Genomic DNA, 14,368 nt, shown 5'->3' with positions numbered 1-14,368 from the left:
GATTATTAAATATGTTTATTTTTAAAATTATACATATCTCTTTGTTGACCTATAAATAGAATGTTTCCCCCAAAATTAGGCAAAATGAATAGATTGTGAAGGAAACAAATAGAAGTATAGTATTGCTTAAAAAAAAAAAAAAAAAAGATAATACCTCAATTTTAATAAATATACTTTTGCAATAGTAACATATTTGACTTAAATAATAAAAAATTTGTCAGACTACTTTGCAAAAACAATTTAAATGTAAGAACACATGCATCAATGTCGCAAAAGTATATTACTCATATACTTTATTAGTGACAAAAAAAAAATGGTTTAAGGATTAATTTTTTTTTTTTTTTACATTCGATATATCAATTATATAATAGTAGATGAGTAATATATGAAGAATAAAATTGTCATATTCCATTTTTTTTTTGGGTTCGTGTGACAAATTTATAAATATGGCAACTTAGTTTGGCCACATATTTTGGTTTTTCTACAGGAAATTATCTAATGAGCTAAAATTCAACCAGCTAAGGGGAAAAAAAATCAACGGTCTATCTTTGCCTTCACTGCCCATCCTCTCTTCAGCTGCTTAAGTAAATAACATCAAATAAACAAACAAAATTATAAGTAATAAGAAAATGGCAATATAGGTGATTGGTCTCTCTCCATATCTCCCATTTTACCAATATTTGCACTTCCCATAACCTGAAAAATTATACCAAAATAAAATAGCTAAATAAAATACTTTTATAAAATGATTAAATTACTCAAGGAAGTTTGATTGATTATGTCCACACAAAATTATAGTTTTTTTTAAAAAAAAAAAATTAAAAAAAAAAATCAATTATTACTTACTTGGATCCACCGTGGTTAGGGCGCCCGTTTGGTCAAAGTCGCAATCAGAATCATTCCCTTCCGTGGCTTGAAAGTAGGCGTTCATGACGTAAGCAGCATGGGCTCGGACCGTATTAGGAGCAAAACACGGCCCATTTTCTTGAATCGGCCCACAATCCAAGCCCAACCCACAAACATAATCTATGTTTCTTTGCAAGGCCTCCGAGTCGGCCCCAGTTTTGGGTAGACACCACCTTTTACCTTCACTCACTGGGCTTGGGCTTGGGCTTGGGCTTCTTGGTGTGGATACTGAGCCTTCAATTGGGCCTTGATGGGCTTTCGGAGTAGAGGACTGAGCCTGTTAGATCCAAGTCGACAACAAACCAATCAACCAACATTGTAACGATCATGATTATCAAAAAGGTTTTAGGGTGGGTTCGGGCTGTGGCAGCTACCGTAGGCCGGAGAATCCCAATCTCATAAACCGGGCTGAGGTCCGGTTCGAAAAGTCCAAAGTTCCTCTCACCAACTGGACCGGGTTTGAGATCCTCATTGAATAGAGCGAAAATGTACGTCTCGAAAGTCCGGTTCGGCATCAGCGGCGTCCCTTTGCCTGATACCACATGTCGCATGAGATTCCCGTTGTAATCGGCAGCTTCTTTTGGGCCGACACCAATTTGGGCCTGGTCACCCTTCGAGGGCCAGCCCGTTTCGGCAATAACAATGTCCAGATCCGAAAAGCCCAAACTTTTCATGGCGGAATAAACCGCGTCCAATTGAGCGTCCAACATGTTGGTGTATAAAATCCCTGAATCTGAATCAAACACACCGGGGTTGGGCCGGAAGAGCGCGTAATCTAGGTTTTCAGCGGTGCAGGCGAAGAATGGATATGGATTCACCATTAACGGCGAGTTTGTTTCTCTCAAGAAGCTCAGCATCGGTTTCATGACGTGCGTGTCGTAGCCTTGCCGGAATCTTCCAGTGGACGGCGGGCTCGAGTTCGACAAAATGCCGAGAGAGTGCGGCGTCGAGATTTGAATCCTGCGGTCCAAGGAGGCTTCGGTGAGGGCTGTATGGAGGCTTTGCATTGCTGGAACAAGGTTCGCGATGAGCAATTTGTTGGCGGTGGATAAGACTTCATTGCCGACTAGAACGCGGATGATGTTGGTGGCAGGGATGTAGGGTTCGATGTTGAATTTGATCCATTCTTCAGCGAAGTTCGGCTTCGCTAAGCGGGGGATTTGATCGTTAGGGATTGTAATGGATACTGAAATGCCCGTATGAGCAAAAGCTCGTAAGATGTCGGGATTCGCATCGAAGAGTCTGACGCGATCGATAATTGTGGAATCCAAGAGGAATGCTGCAACTTTAGACGGCGGAGGGAGATTATCAGCCAACGTACCGTAATTGACTCCGATCGATCCATCTTTGGCTCCTGAAGAAAGGTAAATTAAAAAAAAAACTGTGATAATTGAGAAGAAAGTGAGAAGAAAAGCAGATGACTAAAATGTCTGCCATTGATGAATGAAGTAATTACCTTGGATTTGGATGAGTGTAGGGAGAAGGAGGAGGAAAGTGGACACAGTGGAAATGTGAACAAAGAGAAGGTGTGAGGGAGTGAAAGGGGAAGCCATGGGAGGGGGTGTGATGTGATGAAGATGGTAGAACAGAGTGAGAAGTGTGATTGGGGGTGGGATTGGCCATTGCTGAAGAAGTAACATTCAGATGCTTTGCTTTAGGATTGGGAGAAGCTTATGTTCTTGGTAATGCACTTCAAGCTTGTACTTCTGAGTGCTTTATTTGTCTTTTCCCTCCTTTTTGCTTTTGAATTTGTTTTCTATCAATTTGTTTTTATTTTTCTATTCACCTTTTAGTTCTAAATGATGAAAAATCTTGTTTGTTTCTCAAGATTTCTCTATGAATATGTCATCTTCAGATATTTCAAACATGGCCTATAGTTTGAGTAGTAATGAAAGTGAAGATGTAAAATATAGCAATATATTTTTAATATTTAGTCTTAGTTAAATGGTAATTATAAAATATAATGTTTGAATTTTATCTTCTATTCTTGAACTTTTCAATTATGTATCAATAAATCTTCAAAATTTCAAATTTTGACAAATGATGATTGATCTATTCAATATTTTTTTAAATTTTCATAGGCAAACAAAAATCAAATTTATATCTATTAATTAGTTTTATTATTATTATTATTATTATTATTATTATTATTATATGTTAGAGAGATATGAGACATAATTGATTTTTTTTTTTTAAGAAATATTTAACATTTTAAAGGTTAGAAGACCTACTAGATACAAAATTAACATTTTAAAATTTAGACCTACAAATTTAACTGTTTAATTATTAAATTTGTAATTTTTTTTTAAATTATTAAACAAACCATGATGAAATAGGGAGCCAGCGAAAATGAGGGGTTCCATAAAATCTAAATTAAATGTGGTTTATGTATCTATCCATACAATTGACCTAATTATAAATATAATACAATAAAATTTTAAACTATAAAATGTTATAAGAGCTCATTTTAATCTAAAGGAATATTTTAGAGAAATTTTTAAAAAATGTCAAATTATTTACTGAAATAGTAAAAAATATATATTGATAGACTTTCATAAGCATCTATCACGTAATATCACAATTTTTATTACGGATAGGTTTTTATTAGTCTCTATCTACTTTTATAAAAGAATATTAAATTTTTACTATTTTATGTAGATAATTTTTCTTATTTTTCTATTTTTAAAAATCTCCTGATATTTTATTCATGTGACACATAGTTTTGGCTCGATCAAGTTTAAATGGTTAATAGTAGGGTGTTTTAAAATATTGGGTGATTATCCAAGATGTGATGCTTTTATACCAAATATTTCCCTAAATATAATTAATCTTGCCTTTTCCTTCAAGCAAAGGAAATAGTCTTTTCTTGTCATTCTGGAGAAGGAACCTATCAAACAAGTGCTGCCAAATTCATTAATGAATAGTATGGTTATGATTTTTATTACAATAAGTTTAGTCTCCGAACTTTTATATTTATATTTATTTGGTCCATAAACTATTAATAAAAATGTCTAACTTTATTTTTTGTATTTAATAAGTATCTACGCTTTAAATTTTTTATCTAATAAATTTCTCAATTTTAGAGATACAAGAAACACAAAATTAAAGACTTAAGGATCTATCAATGAAATTGTTTCTTATTTAAAAGAAAAAAAAAGATTAAATGATACATTGACCACTTTTTAAAGTCTAGAGACTTAATGAACATAAAATTGAAAATTTAAGAATCAGTTGGATACTTTTTAAAGTTTAAGGACATATATAACACAAAATTGAAAGTTTAGAGACCTATTAGATATTTTTAAACGTTTAAGAATCAAATAGACATAAATATAAAAGTTTAGGGACTAAAATTGTAATTTAATCTTAAATTTTGTTATTTTTTAAAAGAGGTTGGTGTTATTTGCTATTTTTATAATTTTTGTTGTACAAAGAAGAACAATGGTTGTCTAAGAGTTTAGATTGAGCCATCATCCAATCCAATACCAATTAACCAGAGTTGTTGAAAGTAAATGGGAGCAACCCCACTTTTGCTTTTGCCCAATAAAGGGAGCCCAAAATGGCACTAACCCTAATTCCCTAACCCAAACCAAACTCTAAACTCTAGAGATTTAACTAACCTTTTTGCAATGAAAGTAGTTTAGAACATATCTCTACTATTAGATATTAATGTTTCATATGAATGGTCTAAATCATACTCATAAGATTTACTATTTCAACCTCAATAGTTGTAAGCTGACAAAGGATGTTCATTCAAATATAGCTCCATCATTAGATTGTGATTTTTTCATATCTATGATCTACATCACAAACATACACGAATACTTCTTCAACCAAAATAGTTGTAATGATGAAAGAACAAGATTTTTTGTTCAAACACGTTTCTACTATTAGATCGTGATGTTTCATATTCATGGTCTAGGTCATAGCTATACTAAAAGAATACACCACTTCGAGTGTAACCACAATCTGAATAGTTATAACAAATCACAAAGTTATAGTTATGAAACATTGTAAGAAAAAATGGAGATGTAAAGACTCTCCTTTTATAGCCTTTTTATATGCAGTATAGACGTAGTAGTACTATTAAAAGTGTTTTGAATAAATTTAAGAACGAGGTGAAGAGGAGGAAGACAAAATATACATAGAAAAGATGAGGGAGGTAAGGGGATCAAATTGCATTTGTACAATAATTGTTTTTGTCACCAAAATAGCTCACTAAGCAGTTCTTTTGTTTTAATTAAGTGTGGTCTTTTTTGATGTTTGGTAAAAACCAAACATTGCCTTTCAACATACAAATTAGGAAAAATATTCAATTTATATTTCAAAACTTCGAGAGTTTTATCCATTTAAAATTTTAAGTTAATAATTAATAATTTTTTTGGTCTCTAACACATCTATATATCAGTTGAAATATTCTGTAAAGAGAATGGTTTTTCTTCCATTCGGCAAATCACATCCCTTTCATTTACCATCTAGAGGAGGTTAATTTATATTCAAGAAAAAAAAAACTTTGTGTTGTCAAATAGGTAAACAAACAAAGTTTAAAGAAGAAGAGACTTAGAACCAAAGTTAAAAATGGGAGAAATAAATCATATATATAAAAAAAGAGAGAATATGAAAAAGGAAAATGGGGAGGCTTTGGATGAAATGAAGAATGAGAAAATGTTGGGTTTACTAATTTTGCTTTAATTATTATTATTTTTTTTTTTTAAAAAAAAAAAGGTTTAGTTTTGTGAGATGAAGTTTTGAATTGGTCATCGTAATCTAATAATAGAAATTGAAAAATGAAGAAATTGAAACAAAAAAGAAAAAGAGGGAATTACCCAAAAATTGTCTTCCCGTTTGACCCTTCTTCCCAGTGTCTTCGCTGATTTTGTGTGTGTTTCCACAGAAGATCCAAGGCAGGCAAGAAGAAGAAATCCGCCATAGCCATGGAGAATCAGAGCACCTGTTTATCCTACGAGAAGCTCAACGGAGTGGCCTCATGGGTCGGAACCAGCGTCGCCTCCGCCTTCTTCGCCTCTCTTGAGCGATGTTCCTGTATCAATCTCTCCACCTCCGACGACCATGAAGATCCTGAAGAGGCTCATGATCGACCTCTCATGTACTGCACCTCCACTTCTTCCTCCGTCGTCATTCGCAGCTTCGAACCGCTTCCTCCTCCGGTCAATGATGTCGCCAATCTCCCTGTCTGACCGCCGCTCTCTCCCTGGATCTGAGGTCCTTTCTAAATTAGGTTTTCTTCAGATTTGTTGCGGGATCGGAATGTTTTTTTCGGCTTTTTTTTTTTTTTAAAATTTTCTTTTTTTAAAAAAGATCTTCTTCTTTGTTCTATGCGTTCCTTTTCCTTTCCCTATCCCTTTCCCTTGCTCTGGGATTGAGGATTTTTCTGTTCCATCAGTTTTCTTCGTTTGTTGATATCTATCCTTCTTTTCTGTGAATTACAAATGGAATGTTATAATAAAAATTAACCGGAAACAAGTTGTGATCCTCTGGTTCATGTTGGTTTCTGATCAGTATTTGAGATTGATTCATTCAAAATTAGGTCTCTGATCGCTAAGTCTATGTGGTTTTGATCTTTGCTTTCTTGGAACTGCATGATTTTCTGCCGTCGTTTGTGCAAAATTCTTATACCGATGACCCAAATTGAATTGGGATTAAGATGGATATGGTGTTGCTAATGCTGACCATTGGATGGTATCAAAAGGTCACCCACCATTTCCCTGAGTTTCCGCTTGGTGGTGTGGTGAGATCTAGTAAAAGGAATATTTCATTTCTTTTTTCTATTGAAATTGTGCAGATGCAGATCTGAGCTGAGCTTTTCTTTCTTTCTGCCATTTTTTGCTTTTGAAAATTCGAAAGCATGTACTTGTGAATTGTGCTTATTAATTTCTGAGCTTTTTCTTGTTCTTGATTGCTTGTTCATGAGTCTAATGCAGTTAATGATATGGGTTGTCTAGGAGTTGGCTAACATATTCTGAAATATGATTAGAGGCAGTTGGAAAGACAACATTCGTACTGTTTTGTCATTTATTTCATGGATTTCAGACACAAAACACCTCATCAATTGTTATTTTATGTCTGAAAACACAAAGCTATTGCAATATAATATTTGATGAGAGAGAAAGAGAGGAGAGATATGGATCTCCTTCTCCAAACTCCAAAGCAGAATAAACAAGATATCAATATTTAAACAAACATGAGTGAAGTTTGTTCTTTATGAATTTAAAAACAAAAATGAGAGAAGAATGGAAGATGTTACATGTTTCTTTGTCTGCTTCTTGGGATTTGGAATTTAGATCTCAAAGGCATTAGTTTTTTCTTTTTGTCATTACAGCTAATTGATTCCAATCATTTGCCTTCTGATTCAGTGCAGGAACATGGCCACACAGCTTGATGGTAGCAGAGAGAGCTTTAACAGAAATGGCAGAAGAAGGCAGAGGGGAACAAGGAAACTGCAAATAAGCACCTGTTAATTCACTATTTTAATACCACATTCAATGTAAAAGAATATTTGGATTATATTCACACATAGAGAGAAGCCAAGAGCAGATCTTTTTCTATTTTTATATATATCTTGTAATCAACTGTTTCTTAAAAGTAAATGCATAAATCATTTGAATATGATCAAATCCCTTTCAGTCACAATCCAATCATCAACATCAAAGTCTTAACAAGTTTGAAATGGTAAATTCTAAGAATTTGTTGGTGTTATATTTGCTTCACTACCATTACAAGATGGGGAAGAGAGATGAGTTATAAACTTCAAATGTTCTCAATCTGTTTAAACTTTCAATTCTATGGTGGCTTCTATAGAACATCTTTTACAAGAGAAGGGGGAAAAAGAAAAGCATAAGCCTCCTGCACAGAGAGCTTGTATTTACAACAGATGGAACTCGAAGGATGCTACATAGCTTAGCTTAAGCTCATAACACCTGACCTAAAGATGATGTTGAATGAAATAAGTAAGAATAATACAACCTATAATCTCTGTTAGCAAAAGGGTCGCTGCAGACTTGTGTTAGTGTGTAATGATACAGCAAACATGCAGCAAGAAGCAAACAAAAAAACTTTTTTTTTCCTCCTCTTTCATTTCAAAGACCAGCCTGGCAGGTAAAGTCTCATCAGATGAAAATGACTGACTATGTTTGCCCCACGCTCAAATCCTCATGTCTCTCGTCATCTTGATACGAAGCAGAAGTAGAAATGGTCAAAATATCAAATCAATCAAAAATGGCCCACAAGATGTAATGGCATATATCAATTCTCCTTCAGTGAATTCAGACCACCAATCTTGATTTCCATGACCACGTTCGAGCAGAAAAGGCAAGAGGTAAGAGGTCCTCCAAGCCCTGCAGTAACCTGCATCGTCGAGACAACGTCTCGTATCAGTGTTATTTCCCCCAATACATGAATGACTTCACATGTTTGTTACTGGCCAGCAGCAAATACTCGTCAGAACATTACTAAGTCTATGATTAAACTGCCTAGAGGATGATTGACAAGAGGATCCAGGTAAGCTAACCTTGGCCACTAGCTGATTCGAAGTCGTTTCCTCTACAGAGAAGCTTCTTCCATCAATTGTCATTTCCATAAACTGACCCTAGAGTATCAGAAAAATCTATATAGATGCTCGAGGAAATTCCAAAAATGGTAACGTATCATCTATCAGCACATATGATTATGTTTTATTGCAGCTGGTGATAACATTAGTTGATCATCTAAAATGAGATCAGGCTTCCATCGTAGCTTTTACTCAGCCAGGAGGCACTAACATGTGAGGCACCAAAATATGAAGAAATCACTTCATGTTTTTGAAAAAACCTGAAATTTCAGACAGGTACAGGCAAACCGTAATTGTGAAACGACCTGATCCGTCCATCCCATCCTGCAGTCACGATGACAAGACCCCATGCATGAGAGCTTGATGTATTTTGGCAAGACAATTTCAGAAACTTATACCGAGATTTATGCATCATAGATGGTCTCGTTAGTAGGCTTGAAGTTGGGAGCTTCTCCTCGGGCCAAGTTGCGGATCCCTTGGGGAAGGATTCTAATAACTCTTGGCTCAAAGAGAAAAATGCAGGTGATGGAAGCGGGAAAGTGTCAGACAAATTCCTTTGCATGCCAGGAAAGTGTCTTCCATCAACCTCTGTGTTAGATCTCAGACCACACCATGGTACCGCAATGGAAGCATTAGAAGAGAAATATTCATACGACTTGATCTTTTTCAATGGGGAAAGAACAGCCTCGTTCTTATAACTGCAGTTCCATACATACACATTAGAATCCCCACTAGCCGAGATAATATGTTTCCCATCTGAGGTAAATGATGCAGACATCTGGTTTCCGATATTACATGGCCCTGAACAGAAAGGACGAAACTTGCTTATGAGCGCACATGGAAGACAGGATATGACGAACAACACCATTTGGTTTAAAAGCAAATCTTCATAATCGAAACAACCAATCAAGCTGACTGTACACATCAAATCACATCACACCGATCACACACAATGCGGTAAAACCTCCCAACCAGTACTAACCATGCTGTCGATACTTGATATAATGAAGATATCAACAACAAACAAGGATAGACAGGTGCATACCCTTGTACTTCTGAATCACATTAAGCCCTTGAATAATCCGGATTCGAGAATCAGCGGAGCTCACCATTATTCTGCTTGAATCTTCTGCAGAATACTGTGGCCAAAGGAAAAGAAAATAAGAACACACCGAAAACATTAGCATCCTAAACAAGCAGGACAAGAAAATAAAACATAACATAACAGCTAAATGTGAATAAGAATATTAGTTGAAGGAATTACCTGAAACCCCGTTATCTTTTTACTGGGTGACTTCTTCTTACTGGACAAACATATTTCACCGTCTAATTCCAGGTTACTGTCACCTAACCAAAACAAATCAAGTGATCGGTTCAGACAATCTTTCTACAAGATCAACATAATGTCACGAATTTATAGTATTGCACTCCCGAATTCATTTGTACCAAAGCAAAAACCACAGCGTTGTCTATGATGATGAATATTCTCGTCTTGCAAATCACTTTTATGCATAAAATCTTGCCACTTCTCTAAGATGATAACAACTTCACACCAAAGCTACACATTGAAGCAGATATATAGGTATATTTGTTTATTTCCATGCAAACTTTCAGACAATGGTTTATTGATGCCCAAAAAGAAATCCCATCATCCTACTACATAAACTTTAGTGTCAAAGGATTATCCTTTTATAGATATCACTATATCAGTTCTTCACGTCAGAATTATTTAATAAGCAGCATAGTGTATGGACTACGGGGTAAATTTCACAGAAGTTAACGCATGCAGCTCATATCATTTCACATTATTCATTATCGCACATACACATAAAGATTCAGCAGGAAAATAGACCAATGGTTCATTATCAGAATATATTGGGAGCAAATCCGAGGACAGAAGAAAAGCCTGGGAATGGGAAGCAAATGAATATAACAAACGTACCTATTACTTTAAAGAAGCGGCAAGTACCATTAATGGAGCCAACAATTCCTCCCTACATTATAAGATTGAAAATACCATTAACGTCTAAGCAAATTTTCTAATTTCTACTTCTACATGATGAAAGAGTCGAACAAGCACACACCCGTCCATCAGGATGATAAGACACTGCAGTGACAATTTCCCTAATGTCAATCCAGTCAACAACTTGACAAGAAGGAACTCCCCAAATGCGGATCTTTCCATCTATTGAACCACTGATAAAGTAATTTTCATCCATGGGATTAAAATGAACACAAGTAACTGCAAAAGGAACAGTTAGAGCTGCATGTTAATAGTTTGTAAATAATTTTTGTCACTCAATGAAAAGAAAGGAATTACAAACTCACCATAATTACTATGTGAAAAAACTCTGAGACAATCATCAGATCCCAATCGCCAAAGTCGGACAGTCTTATCAATTGATGATGACAGAAGATACTGCATATGAGGAAACAATACAAGTTTAACATGATTACCAATGCACAAACATGATTTAGTTTCTAGAAAAATTCATAGCATTACTACTTACATTGTTTTTTGACCAAGAGAGATCCAAAATATCGCCAGAATGTCCATGGAACTCGTGCAGTGGTGTCTCCAATATCCTGAAGATTTTAGGTGGAAAAATTATACAAGCTGATTCCGATGTTTTCCTCAAGGTCATTGAGTTAGCCATCTTCTCTTTCTCCACAAGCAGGGGTTTTAACTCGGAGAGACGATTCACCGTGAAGTAAATGCAGGATGGATCAATTTCAGGGATGTCAGATTCGTTAGATCTCTCATCTTCAATCACTTGCCACAATTTAACAATCCCATCATCACCACCAGTAGCAAGATACTGTCCATTAGGACTAAACTTCATTGTCAAAATAGCACCTTCATGTGCCTTGATATCTTGTCCCATATACAGGGCTGATAGTTCCTTCAAATGCTTCTTGCAATGGCGAACTTTCACCCTCCGAACTCTCGACCCTGCAGCCGAATCATCATCAACTACCAATCTTGTTGACTTACCATGCTTATCAAAAATGCAGGCTGCCGATCGCAATTTCTTAAGCCAACGTTTGTTGACTCTTCGTGCTGAATGCAATGGAATGTTTGCTCTCTCAGCCTCCATTTCCATCAGTTGTTGGAAAGTTGGTGAGGAACTAGAAGTCTCCTCAAGCTCTGCAGGCATAGCAAACCGAACAGAGGGTTTAAGATCCCCATTTTTCCTGCCACATTCTCCCTTAATCCCATCATCCCTATACAGAATGGTATTGGTTGAAGTCACCTCTGAAAGTTCAATATCATCAGTAGACCAACATGACATAGAAGATCTTCCTGAGCAAAACACATCTTCAAAATCAGAGGATACATCCCCTTCTCTCCAATCACTGCAGAGAGACAGAGAATTGACATGATATGGAGGAGTTCGATCTAATCCCATCCCCATCCATTTCAAAAACTTCCTCCGACGTTCATGAACACTCTTGGGGCTTCGATTCCATACATCATAAACCAAACTCCCATCGACCCAATTGTTGAATCTGGGATGAGAATCAAAGGCCGCCGCCTCAATACGATCGCAATTGGGTTCAGATATCGAAGGAGCATCGATCTCTTGGGCATCAAAAAATGGGGATTCTTCATCTCCGCTAACGCTACCCATTGTTCCTCACAGTTCAACCCATGAAATCGCCTCAAGAACGCGGCATTATATGCGGGAAGAAAATGTGAGGAAAAAAAAACGAACACCCACTACACAAGAATCCAAAAAAAAGGGGGAAACCCCAGATCAGTCTTAACGAAAAAAAAAAAGGAAGAAGAAAACTTAATAAATTAAATTAAGAATGACAATGATTGCAGTAAACCCAAAAATAAAAAGGGGTGGATCCCAAGCGAAACCCATTGAACCTGGTCTAGCAAACAGCAACAAAAAGAAACGATGAGAAATTGTTCAAGCAATGGAATTACGAAGTAGAGAAAGAAAAAGCAGGCATGAATGAGTCAATAGCACACTAAACTGAAATACCCATAAACGAAAAATCGAAGATGAGAGGAAAACACGTGAGAGAAATGAGAATGGAGAAAGAAAGAAAAAGGGAAGAAAATTATAAAAGAAAATGAAGTAAAGGGGTTTGTTTAATTAGAGAAAAAGGAAAAGTTTCTTACATGGGGATGAGGATTGGGGAATGGGGAATGGGGAATTGGGTTTTTTCTATGAGAATGAGATCTGTTTGAAAGTGAGGAGGGAGAAGATCGAAGCATCCATGGAAATTTGGAGCTCTTTTTGGACTCTCTCTTTCTAATCTCTCTCTCTCTCCATAGCAGAGAAGGAGCAGTACAAGAAAGGAACACTAATTATAAAATAGGGAATTATGTGTATTATCAACAAAAACCCAACACAAATCACAAACAAAACAACAACAACAAAAGAAAAAGAAAGAGAAAAAAAAAAGATTTTTTTATTATTAAAAAGAAGAAGAAGAAGAACAAAATAGGAAGAAGAAGAAGGAGAAGGAGGAGGGTTAAAACAGGAAAGAAAAAATTAGTTCCTCGTTATTCGTGGTTTGATGGACCGCGAAACGAGATTCCAAGACTTGGTATGTTTGTGTTCTCTTCTCTCTCTAAAAAAAACTTGCGTGATTAAAGTTTTCTTTTTTACTTTTTTTTTTCTATTGAATTAATTTGTGGAATACAAATTTTCTATTATCAAATTTCACGACCCACAACACAGTATTCCCATTATTCCACTTTAATGATTCTCCAATTCTAAAATCAATATATCTTTTTTCATCAATGAATTACTACTTTGTAATGTCTTCTTCACAATTTAAGTCATTCATATTTTCCGCACATATTCCCATATCAAAATAATTCTTTACATAATTAGTTTCATGTTCATAATGTACATCTTAAATTGGTTTTTGTTTTCTTTCAATATTTTCAATTTCAAATTTATCCAAATAAAAGAAAAATTATGGATGGATTTCATTTCTTAACCTCCAAATAGTTTGAAAAAAAAATTAGCACTTAAATTCAAAATCACTCATTTCGAGTATTTTTAATCTTTCATAAATTACAATATTACTCTTTGACACTAAATTAAAAAATTTAAAAATTTCAAATGAAAAAAATAAAATAAAATTTGTGGTAGTTATATATAACAAAATTTTGAATCCGTCTTAAATCAATACCATAACATTTTAAGTCCCAATTTTCATATGAAATTTTAAACGGAATCATAATATACCAATTTTTTAAAAATTTAGAATTACTTTTGGAATAAATGATACCGTTCATAATTAATTTAGTCAAATAGAATATAATTTCAACCATTTGTTTTATACTAAGCAAGGTTATTCTACTAGGACCAAGTAGATGGTGAATATTACACTTTTTTCTTTTTTCTTTTTTTCTTTATTTATTATTATTATTACTATTTGAAATGTGATAACTTTTCATTCTTAAAAAAAATTCTCAATTTGGTGTATTTCTACATTGAATTTGGTCTTGTATTTTCATATAGTAAATTTTTCTTGCATGTACAATCCAATTGCTTGAATCATGAACCTAATGGAAATAATTATTGAATGTCTCCATTAAATGGGTAAGATTTCATTAGAATAAGTGCAAGGGTAAAAAAATTCAAATACAAATCATTTAAATTAGTATCATAAAAAGGCATTGCAAAATCTTGTTGGATTTGATTAAGAAAAATTGGGAAAGATTTTAGCTTCCTTGTGTTCTCAAAATTGCAAAGTGGGAGTAGGTTGCCAAAATTGTAGCTTCCCATTTGATGATTGAGTCAACACCTAAGACTTTTGACCTTTGAATTCCAACAAAAATAAAAGAAAAAAAGATGAATATATTCACCCAAATAAATATGGCTTTTATGTTACACTATGGTCCTCAAGTTTGACCAATGCTTA

General features: G+C 34.8%; 3 protein-coding genes across 12 annotated transcripts; 1 reads left to right on the top strand and 2 right to left on the bottom strand.

Moving 5' to 3' along the window:
• Window positions 1–384: 384 nt before the first annotated feature.
• LOC120092756 (O-Glycosyl hydrolases family 17 protein) lies at window positions 385–2,614 on the bottom strand. The gene is made up of 4 exons (XM_039050943.2): window positions 2,363–2,614; window positions 1,281–2,260; window positions 847–1,183; window positions 385–696 (listed from the first exon to the last, which is right to left on the bottom strand). The coding sequence occupies exons 1-4, from the start codon at window positions 2,544–2,546 to the stop codon at window positions 671–673; spliced, it is 1,527 nt and encodes a 508-aa protein (XP_038906871.1). The 5' UTR covers window positions 2,547–2,614; the 3' UTR covers window positions 385–670.
• Window positions 2,615–5,432: 2,818 nt separating this feature from the next.
• LOC120067894 (uncharacterized) lies at window positions 5,433–7,533 on the top strand. 4 transcript variants are annotated; one of them, XM_039019511.2, is made up of 3 exons: window positions 5,433–5,573; window positions 5,801–6,129; window positions 7,281–7,533. In XM_039019511.2, the coding sequence occupies exons 1-2, from the start codon at window positions 5,485–5,487 to the stop codon at window positions 6,102–6,104; spliced, it is 393 nt and encodes a 130-aa protein (XP_038875439.2). In that variant the 5' UTR covers window positions 5,433–5,484; the 3' UTR covers window positions 6,105–6,129; window positions 7,281–7,533. The 4 variants fall into 4 exon arrangements, with proteins under 4 accessions (XP_038875439.2, XP_038875440.2, XP_038875441.2 ...); XM_039019512.2 differs by having other exon boundaries at window positions 5,438–5,573; window positions 7,286–7,533; XM_039019513.2 differs by having other exon boundaries at window positions 5,438–5,573; window positions 5,801–6,145.
• A 146-nt stretch (window positions 7,534–7,679) lies between these two features.
• Window positions 7,680–13,150, bottom strand: LOC120067893 (uncharacterized). Of its 7 annotated transcripts, none has more exons than XR_016525202.1 (9): window positions 12,609–13,038; window positions 10,984–12,194; window positions 10,802–10,892; window positions 10,558–10,715; window positions 10,416–10,467; window positions 9,738–9,820; window positions 9,519–9,612; window positions 8,435–9,274; window positions 7,680–8,271 (listed from the first exon to the last, which is right to left on the bottom strand). XR_016525202.1 is itself a non-coding variant. In XM_090308008.1 (8 exons), exons 2-8 carry the CDS (start codon window positions 12,103–12,105, stop codon window positions 8,742–8,744), a joined length of 2,133 nt encoding a protein of 710 aa, XP_090164134.1. In that variant the 5' UTR covers window positions 12,106–12,194; window positions 12,609–13,056; the 3' UTR covers window positions 7,680–8,741. The 7 variants fall into 7 exon arrangements, 3 of the variants coding, with proteins under 3 accessions (XP_090164134.1, XP_090164133.1, XP_038875438.1); XR_016525200.1 differs by having other exon boundaries at window positions 10,984–12,350; window positions 12,609–12,971; XR_016525201.1 differs by having other exon boundaries at window positions 10,984–12,355; window positions 12,609–12,765.
• Window positions 13,151–14,368: the final 1,218 nt, after the last annotated feature.

Source organism: Benincasa hispida, chromosome 12 (assembly GCF_027475165.1).
Source record: "Benincasa hispida cultivar pf3 chromosome 12, pf3_genome.v1.1, whole genome shotgun sequence".
In the NCBI taxonomy this organism is placed as follows: Eukaryota; Viridiplantae; Streptophyta; class Magnoliopsida; order Cucurbitales; family Cucurbitaceae; genus Benincasa; species Benincasa hispida.
This window is presented reverse-complemented; position numbering and strand designations above follow the sequence as displayed.

What these genes read in the sequence shown, in the direction of transcription:
- LOC120092756 (XM_039050943.2), bottom strand. Translation starts at nt 2,546, where the DNA reads ATGTTACTTCTTCAGCAATGGCCAATCCCACCCCCAATCACACTTCTC. An exon ending in TTGGGATTCTCCGGCCTACG is followed by an intron (nt 1,184 to 1,280) that starts GTAGCTGCCACA and finishes TGGATCTAACAG; the next exon opens with GCTCAGTCCTCTACTCCGAA. An exon ending in CCTAACCACGGTGGATCCAA is followed by an intron (nt 697 to 846) that starts GTAAGTAATAAT and finishes ATAATTTTTCAG; the next exon opens with GTTATGGGAAGTGCAAATAT.
- LOC120067894 (XM_039019511.2), top strand. Translation starts at nt 5,485, where the DNA reads ATGGGAGAAATAAATCATATATATAAAAAAAGAGAGAATATGAAAAAG. An exon ending in GAAATGAAGAATGAGAAAAT is followed by an intron (nt 5,574 to 5,800) that starts GTTGGGTTTACT and finishes GTGTTTCCACAG; the next exon opens with AAGATCCAAGGCAGGCAAGA.
- LOC120067893 (XM_039019510.2), bottom strand. Translation starts at nt 12,105, where the DNA reads ATGGGTAGCGTTAGCGGAGATGAAGAATCCCCATTTTTTGATGCCCAA. An exon ending in CTTATCATCCTGATGGACGG is followed by an intron (nt 10,468 to 10,557) that starts GTGTGTGCTTGT and finishes CTTATAATGTAG; the next exon opens with GGAGGAATTGTTGGCTCCAT. An exon ending in AAAAGATAACGGGGTTTCAG is followed by an intron (nt 9,613 to 9,737) that starts GTAATTCCTTCA and finishes CTTTGGCCACAG; the next exon opens with TATTCTGCAGAAGATTCAAG.